Below are 11803 nucleotides of genomic sequence, written 5' to 3' on the forward strand. Positions count from 1 at the left end.
GGCCTGTGGAACATAGAGGGAAAGGAGAGGGGCAGGCCATACTGCCTCATCCTAGAGGCCTCAAAGGGATGACAAGGAATTTGGACCTCACCTCAAGGGCTGGGTTTGGTGGTGGGAGGAGGGGGGAAGGAGGAGGTTAAGCAAGGTGACAACTTGTGGAATCAGCAGTTTTGACAAATCACTTTGTTGCACCGAGAATGGATTTCAGGGCCAAGACTGGGAGCAGGGGACAAGCGAGTGCAGCTGGGACCTGCTGGCTGCCCCTCCCCCAGCCCCACCGGACCCCCAAGGTGCTGTTTCCTCCGGGGCTGGTGTGGCGGGGAATGCTGGCTTCGGGAAGTGAGGGTAGCGGGGGCTTCACCCCGTATTCTGAATGCGGCCTCAGAACATTCTCTGGGAAGAATGTGGCTTCATAGCCAGACCTGCAGCTCCAGAGCACCCGTAGCGGAGAGGGGCGTGGGTGTAGGAGTAGGGCCTCACTGCCCGTCTCCCACATGGGACTCCACCTCCCACAGGCTCCCTGCACGGAGCGAGTGTCCCCACATTGAAGTGAGGCTGCCCCCTCGGAGCGGCAAGACCGGCGTGGCCTGTGGGCTGGGCTGTGGAACTCGCGTCACCCACCAGTCCCCGCGCGTGGGTCAGGCTGGGGGCCGCTCCATCCCTCGGCCGGGCAGGGGGCCGGGCCCAAGAAAGGCCTTGGGGGAGTCGTCCCTACTGGGCTGTCGCTCATGCAACTCCCACGTTAGGGCCTCCTGACCGAAACACCTTCTGGCTTCTTCACCGAGGACCCAATTGAGCGCTTGCTCATTCGGTGTAAACGCCTAGCCCTCCTCTGTGCCCGGCAGGGGCGATGCGGGGCACAGCCAGAGAGGCAAGATGCTGCGATATTGTGATTTTTTTTAAAAGAAATATATCTATTTGGTCTTCGTCCCCATTTCCAGCAGAGCTCCTAAAACCCTTGGAGTTTCCTAAGTGATGAGAGCAATAAAGCTTCTTTTGTTATGGTTTGGAGGGGCACTTCTGGACCTCACTAAGGACAGGGCAGGTGGCTAGTGGAGCCAACCACGTGATCAGAGGCCGGAACATTCAGTCCCACCCCCGGGGAGAGGAGCCGGGCCCCAAGCTGAGTTCACGCACCAATGGCCGTGAGTTAATCAATCGGAAGCTTCCATCAAAACCCGCAAAGACAGGGTTCTGAGAGTTTTCACGTTGGTGAACATGTGGAGATTTGGGAAAGTGAGAGGCTCAGAGAGGACCTAGGAGCTCCGCACCCTTACCCAGGACCCCCTTTCCCTCCCGCCAGCATCTCTTCCACCTGGCTGGTCCTGAATTCTGTCCTTTTGAAATACACCTGTAATCTAATAAGTAAAGTGTTTCTCTGAGTTCCGTGAGCCTCTGTAGCAAATTAATCCAGCCCAAGGCTGGGGCGGTGGGAGACTCTGATTGACAGCCAGCGGGTCGGAGGCCGGTGATGAGCTGGACTTGTGACTGACACCCTGAGTGCGTGGAGGCCGCTGGACCCTTCTGCCAACCAGTCCCTGGTGCGGGCGGTCTTGTAGGACTGAACCCTTAACCTGTGGAATCTGATGCTGTCTCCGGGCACATAGTGTCAGAGTTGTGTTACAGTGCAGTCAGCCCGCTGGCTCCCCAGAGAATTGTCAGGTTGGGGACCCCCCCTCCCCTACACCAGAAATTGAAGCTCTGTCCCCGCTGCCAAGAGACAAGACAGGTCTCTGTGGAATCTAAGGCAGAGAAGGTCAGGTCATGATCCCGGTCCTCAGATGGAGCCCCACGCCAGGCTCCCTACTCAGCGGGAGTCTGCTTCTCCCTCCTCCTCTTCCTGCTGCTCCCCCCAGCACGCATGCGCACTCTCTCAAATAAATAAGTAAAGTAAAATAAAAGAGAGAAGGTCTAGGTCTGGCCTGAAGTCTGGCCACCCATGGCACTGTGCCACGCACAGAGCACATAACAATAAGCTCATCCCCTATTTTATCCCACAACCACTGGGTGCCAGGCATTGCTCCGGGTGCCGGGAGAAAGACCTGTGACCCAGATACAAACCTGCCCCCGGGGGCTCACAGCACAGGTCACCCACTCTCCCACAAGCAGCAGCACCGAGGAAAGGCAGTGTAAGGTGCAGACAGTCAGGGTCTCTGTCCCGCCGGGGAGGGCGGGGTTCAGTCCTGGTCCAGCCACCCTGCCATCATTCGTGGGAAATTGGACAAGGGGATTAAGCTTTCCCAGCTGTGGTTTTCTGGAAAAGGTGCCACATGCTGGGCACGGAGTGGGTTATCGGGAGAGACGTGTCCCTGCCTGCCCACTCCCTGCCTGTGCTCTGGGCAGCCAGCTGAGGAGGACATCTGGGGTCCCCTGTCACCCACGTTCCATGCCTGTCTGGTCCAGGAGCAGGACATGGCCAGTGCTCCTGAGGATGGACAGTAAATCTGTCTGCAGTCCCCGCCTTTGTTGGCTGGGAACCATGTCTTGGGAAGGCAGAGAGCTAGAGCGGGAAGAAGGAACTTGGGGGGACCAGGAGTCTTACTGTCTTCTTTTTGTTTAGGATGCAGGAGCTGAGGTATTTTTGCACATGAACACACAAACACACACACGTGCACACACACACACGTGCACACACACACACGTGCGCACACACACACGTGCACGCGCACACACACGTGCACACACACACGTGCACACACAAACACACACACGTGCACACACACGTGCACACACAAACACACACACGTGCACACACGTGCGTGCACACACACACGTGCACACACACACACGTGCACACACACACACACTGCCTGGCACTTCCATCATGTGCTCTGAAGGTCTACGAGAAGGAGAAGAAGGTGGACCCCTCATTCTGGCTGTAAACATTCAAAGGTAAAGATGGGGGCACCTGAGTGGCTCAGTCAATTAAACATCGGCCCTGGGCTCAGGTTGTGATCTCAGGGTCCCGGGATCGAGCCCTGAGTCAGGATTCCTGCTCAGTGGAGAATCTGTTTCTCCCTCTCCCTCCACCGCTCCCCCTGCTTGTGCTCTTTCACTCTCTGTCAAATAAATAAATAAAATCTTAAAAATAATAATAAAATTAAAAATAAAATGTGAAGATGTGTCAACAAAAGTTTGAAATTAACTGTCTGCCCAGTGTCTTTAGATGGTAAGCCCTGGGCTCTGCCCAAGTGCCCAGAGCCACGCCATGTGTACGTGATGGGCAGATCGGGGCCACTTCTCAGTCAAATTTCTAAAACCTCAGTTTTGGGGCACCTGGGTGGCTCAGTCAGTGAAATGTCCGACTCTTGGTTTCAGCTAATGTCATGATCCCTCGGTTATGGGATCGAGCCTCACATCGGGCTCTGTGCTTGGTACGGAGTCTGCTTCAGATTCTCTCTACCTCTTCCTCTCACTCGCTCTCTCTCTCTCAAATAAATAAATAAAATCTTTTTAAATAGATAAATGAGTAAAACCTCACTTTTGATGCTTGACCCAAACCCATAGCCAGGAGTGGATGGGGAGCGGACAGAGAGGGGAGGTGTGCATGGAGACGGGAATAGGGGGTCTGTCTCTGGTGACGTTAGGCAGCCACGTGAGCCGCTCCCCACCCCGGTTGACTCAGGAGCCTCTCCAGCACGGTTGCTGCCCCTCTCTGGGCCACGTAGGCAGTGGCGTCAGCTGGGAGCAGGGAAGAGGGTCTTTCAGCCTGGTCTGGACGTAGGGGTAGAGCTCTTGACAGTGGAAAGCTGCAAAGGCCACAGGGACAAAGGAATCCCCCTGCTCAAAAGACAGAGTACAGAAGCGCCAGTGTTTGGGATTGGAAAAGCCTCCGGCTCTGCTGCAATGGTGGGGGGAGGCAGGCGGTGGGGGCAGTGGGAGATGAAGCTGGAGAGATACTCTGGAGCCTGCCCTGAAGGGCCTTGAGTGCTGCGACTAGTCTGGGGTAGGGGAGAGAGAGGGAGGGCTCTGCTCCCAACTCCCATACCCACTCAGGTGCTAGAGGCGGCCCGTGCTCCTGGAGGCCCTGGCCCACCTGTGAGCCAGCCGGGTCTCCCCAAAGGCCTCCACTCCAAGGCCAGGTCAGCCGCACTCCTCCAAATCCAGCAGGAGCCAGACAAGTCCAGGATGGCAGGGACAAGGCCCTGGCTTCAAAGCCCGGTTCCTGGCCACTTAGCCAACAGGTGCGCCCGCAGAAACTGGCCTGTGCATTCCCATCTGCACCTTCCCCGGGAGCTGGGCTGTCACGGCAGCAAGCACGGCTCCCGTCCTCCCAGCCAAGCTCTTGTCAACAGACATCAGGCTTGTGTTTGGGGAGAAGCCACGTGGCCGCTGCCAGGAGCCCACTGAGGGCTGCTCTTTCCCTCCCCGCGAGCCCGAGAGAAGGGCAGGCGGAGGTGGGGAGAGACGCCGCTTTGCAGGGTGGAGGGTGCCGCGCCTGAGAGGGACTCCCACAGGAACCTCCCCTCAGCGGCGTGGCCACACGGGTGTCATCCACAACAGGACCGGCCACTCCTTCCTGGCCGGTTGTCGACAGAGAGAAACAAAATCACGACGACGGCCGCCCTGGCTCTGAGTCCGGCTGGCTGATGGTGGCAGCGTCCGGAACAGGGAAATGATGGAGCACAGCCCCCTCATCTTTGTTTCTCTTTCTCTCCCTTTTGGAAGCCCACAGGCTGTGACAGTGGAGAAAAGCCTTTGGGGGGGGTTGCTTCCAGCTCAGATCAGGGGTACAGCAGAAGCCCACTTACAGATCTGCCGACGAATATGTCCCCGTGAACGCGGTGCATGGAGATGTCTGGTCTCTGGTGGGAAGGTTGGGAGGCGTCTCTGGAAACACCTGCCCCTTGTTTCCCAGGAGATGTTGTTGGGAAGCAATCGGGGAGACCTCTCATCCTCCTCCTGCTGGGCGGCGGGGGCCGGGGGGGGGCCGGCTGAGGGCAGCCCCTTCCCTGCCTGGGCCAAGGACAGGCAAGGGCCCCCCTGCATCCCAGGCATTCCCTGCCCTGGCCCATCCCCCGCCGGAACTCCCCGGTTAGTGGGACCCCTTTCAATCCAGCAATCTGCACCCATTCCCGAAACCCCAGGCGACTGTCTCACCCGCCTGTCAAGGGTTCTCAGGAAGTGTGTGTGAAAGAATTTCAGGTCTTGCCATTTTCACAGATTTCCACCCACCCCCCACTTCCTGGGTATTTTGTTTCATTGTTTTCCGCGGTACCTCGCGGTACCTCCCAGCCCCAGATGGCAAGTTTTATACTCCAGACACTTCTTACCCTTGCCAGCACGGATCCTGAACTGTGCACGGCCCGAGCATCTGGTCCAAAGCGGCTTGCTCAAGGAAATGTGTTTTCCTTCTCAATCTTTCCTTAAAAAAACACCACCACCAGACCCAGTCCATCTGGAATGAGGGCTTTCCAAGAGATCAGATGACAGCATCTTGCACCATTAGGAAGTTCAGGGCACACACTGGGGCGGGGGCGGGGGATGGCCTGGGTTCTGATGGAGACTGCGAGAGCAGCACCGTGGCCAGGCGTGGGTAACGGCGGGCTGCAGGCCATGGGCACGGCTTCTCCCTCGCCACCGAGGAGTGGCACACAGCCACCAGCCTGTTCCCTTATCTGTAAAACTAAGCATAATTAATTCACTGCATGATTTGGTTTTACACACGCACACACACGGACTTGCACTCACAATTCTGCTTTCAAAAATGGCACAGGGCTCCCAACGTTGTGAGAATAAGAGGTCCCCTCAATCCAGCTGTGGACTGCAGGCCTTTAATGAGCACGCCCCCCCCCCCCCCCCGCCCCGCCACCTCGCTCGACTGCACGGGATTTGGCAACACATTTTCCTATCAGTTCATTGGAGGAGAGCTGGACCAGATGATGCCTATTTTCCTTTTAACTCGGATGTGCTGCGATTCCGTGAAACCTATCTTTCTTTCCTCCTCTCTCAGAATCTAACGAGTCCCAAGAAGTTTGCCAGAATCACCAAAGTCAGAGAAAAGGTTGTTTAGGCTCTGGTCCCAGGAGACGGGAGATTTGGTGACACCACAGAGGGGAGGTCAGGAAGGGAGGGAGGGACTGGCTTGCAAAGGAGGAACCCAGGTTTGCCGAGAGCCCGATATAGGAAGCCAGAACTTGGGGATTCTCAGAAGGAAAGAAAGGAGGGCTGCTGTGACCCCCCCCCCCCCACCCAACCAGGGACACTGAGAGGGACCCAAGTCCCACCCCCTCGAAAGTGGGCCCCCCCTACCCTGCTGCTGGGTCTTTGCTCATGATGTTCCTGGGGTATGCACAGCCCTTTCTGCTTCCGGGAGAGCTCCTACTCATTCTTCAAGGCCTAAGAGATCTCATTTCCCACACCCGGTTGGCACACTGTCACTGTAAAGGGCCAGATAAGAAATATTTTGGGCTCTGAGGACCATGTGATCTGCTTCACAACCACTCACCCCCGCCCTTGCAGCAGAGAACAGCCAGAGACCATCTGAGAAATGGGCGTGGCTCTGTCCCACTAAGACTTGATGTGAATTGCAGATTCTTTTCACATGTCACAAAACGTTATGATTTCTCTGATTGTTTTCTTAACCATTTTAAAGCGTAAAAACCCTTCTTAGCTCACGGACAGCACAAATGGCAGACTACATTTGGGCCCCGGCCACAGCCTGCCAGCTCCCGTTCTGGCCTCTTGATCCTCTCCCAAGTGTGGCTTCTGGACCAGCCCCAGCGTTCCTGGAAGGTAGCGGCTGTACCTGGAAGTTTGTTGGAAATGCAGCATTTCAGGGTCCCAGGTAGATCTACTGATTAAAATATTAGCATTTTAGCAAGAGCACCAGATGACCCGTGTGCACTTGAAAGTTTTTAAAGATTCTGATGCCTGAGTGTCACCCTAGGATTCTCATGTAACGGCTGCAGGTGCCAGCTGCCCACCAGGATTTTGCACAGTTCCCGGCGGTTCTACAGTGCCCTGGAAAGACTCCCCAGGGAGAGAGGGCTGCCCCCCGGCCTGGCTCCCACAGCCGCCTGGTCACCCCTCCACAGCCAGCCTGTCCCGCTCGGAGCTCCTCTGACACTGCGACACCGTCTAACCCTAATTCATGAAGGTTCTCAGACAAATCACTCATCCTCTCTGCACACGGTCTCCTCCTTCCAGTAGATGAGCTGGACTCCGAGATGCTTCTGCAGCTCTAAAGACACTCTCCCCTAACCCCCAGGTGAACCAAAGGGAAGGCGCCTCCTGATCTGGGGTCCTCCTAGCTTCTCCCCAACCAGGAACTTCCCCCCCACCACTTAGGCTTCAGAGCCCCTCACTGAACCAAGGCCCACATAGACCAAGCAACAGACCCCTCCTCTCCGCCCCTCCACCTCCACTGAGTCCCACAGCCCCAGCCCCACCTCCTTCCTCCACCTCCCTTTGTCACCTGACCCAGTATTTCCCTGATGAAACTCGGGGGAGAGGCACACAATATTGCCTCAGGGCCTTGCTCCCCATGGGGATGGCCCCGACTCTCCAGACCTCCCTTCCAAGTCCCCTTACCACAGGGCAGCCTCCCACCCCCTGGAGTCCTCAACACAACACACCTTAGGCTTTGAAATCCCAGAGAAACCATCCCCCTGGATGCATGTAGGAAAACCAGGACCCAGGGAAGAGGAGAGACTGGGGAGTGTCCCCACCCTACTTCCCCACCATGGCTCTTCCTTGGGCATCAGCTGCCTCAGCCGGGGAAGGAAGAACAGAGGGCCAGGGCTCCTGGAAGATAGATAGATAGTCAGGGAGAAGGGCCTGCCGGGACCATCTCTGTGCCAAGGGGACAGCCTTTGACTACAAACAGCATGGCAGGGGCCCTGTCCCCTCCCCTTGCCACTGCACAAGCCCAGCCCACACACTAGAGGCCAGAGTGGACAGCTGTGGGTCTCGCCTCCCTCTCAGCACACAGACAGAGATGGCGGCCATTTACTGAGCAGCTACTATGTGCCAGGCACTGTGTTAAGCACCATGGTTATCCAGGATAATTCTAATAACCCCCTTCAATGTGACCACAATGAGGATCAGGGAGGTTAATCAACAGGCCTGAGGCCACACATCTATGAAGGGACTGGTGGGGAGAGAGAAGTGCTAGAGAGAAAAATGCCAGAGAAAAGTATTTGAGCCGGAAGACATCTCAGAGATATCTTCCTCATTCCCTGGGCTGCAAACCCAGGGAATTGTCTCTCTTCCTCGGGGGTTCCCAGACCAGCCTGGAAGTGGACCACCCGAACACACTCAGGTTTGTCCTTTCAGCTGATACAGCAGAGGTCCTGGTTCTAGAAAGAAGGATGGGCTGGAGGACAGGCACTTCCACCCCGAGGAAGCTCAGCTCTTCTCCTGTCTAGAGATCCTCCCTCCCTTGCAGGCCCAAGCACACTTCTGTCCCAAGGCCACCTCAAAACAAAGAGAAAGGACGGGCTTCGGGATCTTCACACCTGGGACTGAATCCCTGCTCTGTGTGGTCCCAGCCTCAGTTTCTTCATCTGTCAAATGGGAATACCTATCTGGCAGGGTTGCTGGAAGGAATGGAAACAAGCTGTGAGAAGGGCCTCCCACAGGTGACTTAGAAGTCGTATCCCCGCCACTTGCTGTTTCTAGCTCGGTGAACTCTTCCCCTCCCAGGAGCAAGCCTTTCCTCAGAAGGAAACAGAATGAAGAAGTCGCCAGCACAGAGCCTCCTGGAATGTGGCGAGGCTCCTTGGCGCTGACCCTGTGTGTGAACCCTTCTGTAATAAGCTGTCAACTAAAAATAGCCCCCCCCCCCGGGCTGCACACCTACTTCTCGCTGGGTGCTGGGTGCGCCTGCACCACAACTGAGAGCTGGGGTCAGGGTGGGGGACAGCCAGCCTGGGACAGAACCTCCAACGCAGGGGGTGCACAGAGCAGGAGGCTTTATTGAAGGAGATACAGAACCAGCCATCAGCCAGACCATGGCCTCCATCACCCCATACTGCCCGTGACTCCTGGACACCCCTCTTTCCCCAACAGGCTCCTGAGAGCCGGCAACTTAAAGGGGGTCTTACCCAGCCTCACCAGAGGTGCCCGAGGGGGCCTTCAGAGTTCTGTTCAGGAGACGATTGAGGGGACAAAGGACAGCCCCTCCCAGGAAGTCACTGGCAGGCCCGTCACACCCGCCCCTCCGTCCAGTGGCCAAGTCTGTGCCCGGAGGACCCTGGTCACTTGCAACTCTGCAGCCGGGTCCTATGGTGCTTCTCCTCGGTCAGGAGAGGGATGAAGGTGTCGCTGTGGGAGATCTTCAGCCGGCTGCTCCAGCTCGGCCCCTCCTCCCCGGCGGGCTCCGGCGGCAGGCTGTCCAGGTCGCTGCGGGAGCACCCCACTTTGCCCTCGCCCGCACCGCTGGAGTTGAGCTCCATCAGCTCCAGCTCGTGCTTGGCGGCTGTCTCCAGGACCCGCTGCTTGTTGTAGTACCTGACGAAGTTGTTGATGATGGGGTGGATGGGCAGGGCGATGGCTATGACCCCACACAAGAAGCTGATGGCCGCATTGAGCTTGCCCAGAGTGGTCTTGGGGTAGATGTCACCGTAGCCCACTGTGGTCATGGTGATGATGGCCCACCAGAAGGACTGGGGGATGCTCTTGAACAGGGTCTCGGGGTGGCTCTGCTCCATGGTGTAGCCCAGGGCGGAGAAGACAAAGATGCCCACGGCCAGATACATGAGCAGCAGCCCCAGCTCCTTGAAGCTGCGCTTGAGAGCGTAGGTGAGGGTCTGCAGGCCGGACGAGTGGCGCGCCAGCTTGAAGATGCGCGCGATGCGCATGATCCGCAGGGCCTGGACCGCCTGCTGCACGTTGGTCAGCTCCATCATGCGCGCGCCCAGGTGCGTGAGTGTGAGGCTCACGTAGAAGGGCAGGATGGCCAGCACGTCCACGATGTTCATGAAGGACAGCGCGAAGTGCAGCTTGTTGGGCGAGGAGAAGAGGCGCAGCAGGTACTCCAGCGTGAACCAGCCAATGCACGCCGTCTCCACGTTCTCCAGCGTCGGGTGCTCCACGCGGTTGCCGTCGGCGTCCAGCACCTGCAGCTCGGGGATGGTGCCCATGCACATGACCACAGACGAGATGAGGATGAGCAGGAAGGACAGCACGGCCACCACGCGCGCCGGGCACGACGACTCGGGCTTCTCCAGAAACTTCCACACGCACTTCTGGCAGCGCCGCCAGCGGCCCTCGGCCGAGTCCACGCCCAGGTCGTCCAGGATGAGCTGCACGCGGCGCGCGATCTCCTCCAGCTCCTCGCGCTTCTCGCTCAGGTGGCTTTTGCAGCAGTCGTCCAGAAACTTAAGGTCCACCTTCCAGAAGTCCATCTCGTTCTTGAAGCAGATGGGGCAGATGCCCTTCTTCATGTGGACCTCGCCGAAGTAGTACACCTCGATGACACACTTGAAGGCGTCCGGGTCCCTGTCGAAGTAGAACTCGCGCTTCCCGGGGTCGTAGTCGTCGCACAGGGAGAAGATGGTGTCGTAGCCCCCCGCCAAGCAGCCCATGAGCTCGGCCAGCCGGGTCTCCGGGTACTGGCTCAGGAGGTCCCCGTACAGCACCTGCCGCACGCCCCCCACGTTGACGACGATCTCGATGTCGTCGCCGGCCCGGGAGTCCTGGCTGCCCGGCTCCGGGAGGCTGCACTCCACGGCCGCCTCCATCCTCCCGGCGAGCGCCGGCTCAGCCTCCTCGGCTCCGCGCCCCGCCGCCGCCGCCGCCGCCAGCCGGGGGTCCGGCGGGTCCCAGCCGCGCGCCGCCCTCGGGGAAGCCCGCCGGCGCCCGCCTGCCTGGAGGGGCGCTCAGAGCGGGCGGCAGGCGGCAGGGGCGCGCCGCGGGGGAGGCATGCACCCGGCGGCGGCGGCGGGGGTCCGGGGCATGCGGGCGCCGGGGCGCGCGGGCGGGGGGGCTCTGGCTGCCGCCGGCCTCGCCCCGAGCACTCACCCCGCTCCGGGCGGCTGCGCGACCCGCCGCTTCGGCTCGGCTTCCTACGGGACCGGGGTGCCCTCGCGGGCGGCGGTCCTCCGCCCCGGGGCGCGCGGGCAGCGGCGGGCAGGTCCCGGAGCCGCGCGGGTCCCCGCGGGCGCCTCCCGCGCGAGCCGAGTCGCGGCGCGGCCGGACCCACGCAGTCCGCCGAGGTGTGCGGAGAGCGAACTTGGGCTTGCTTTGCCCAAGCCGTTTCTAAACACAATAGGAATTCCAGCCTGACGTCAAGAGCTTTTCCAACTGTACCCTCTTCTGGTGAAATTCTGCAAGGCACGCGCGGCAGCTGCGGGGAACGGGTTAACCCTTGGGCGGACCGGCCCAGCTGCCGCCGCCGCCGCCGCCAGCAGCGCGCGACCGCCCCCACCCACCCCGGGACGCTAAGGGTCACAGGGGGGCCAGGAGCCCAGGCTTTAAAGTGGCTGGCGGCTCAGGGTGGAAAGTTAGAGAAGACCGATGGGGAAGATGGGGAAGGAGCACGGCTGCCTGTTGCCGGGCGGGAATAAGGGCCCAAGAAAGCCCCTTCCGAGACCGCTCCAGCCTGCGTCCCTGGTCCCTCCTTGTCTCAGACCACCCCCGCCGCCCTCATCTGTCCTTGTCCTTGAAGTTTCCCTACATCCCCTTTTCGCGGCACCTTTTCGCCTTCACAGGGTAGGACATCCAGTCCAGCTCCTGTAGGAGAGAAGGGACTTGCCCAAGGTCACACAGTGCAATGGAAGTAGAGTCCAGATGGGCCACCGCTTCATCCAGAGAGGTTCCTGCAGTCCTGGGGGATGGATCCACGCTGGGCTAGCAGGTT

The 11803-nt window shown here is 59.1% G+C and overlaps 1 protein-coding gene across 1 annotated transcript; it reads right to left on the reverse strand.

The window, feature by feature from the left end:
- Nucleotides 1–9200: 9200 nt before the first annotated feature.
- Nucleotides 9201–10722, reverse strand: LOC111154199 (potassium voltage-gated channel modifier subfamily F member 1). The gene has a single exon (XM_022513651.1). It carries the CDS (start codon nt 10683–10685, stop codon nt 9201–9203), a length of 1485 nt encoding a protein of 494 aa, XP_022369359.1. The 5' UTR covers nt 10686–10722.
- Nucleotides 10723–11803: the final 1081 nt, after the last annotated feature.

Source organism: Enhydra lutris, unplaced genomic scaffold, assembly GCF_002288905.1.
Source record: "Enhydra lutris kenyoni isolate GAN:26980312 unplaced genomic scaffold, ASM228890v2 scaffoldscaffold35, whole genome shotgun sequence".
NCBI lineage: Eukaryota > Metazoa > Chordata > Mammalia > Carnivora > Mustelidae > Enhydra > Enhydra lutris.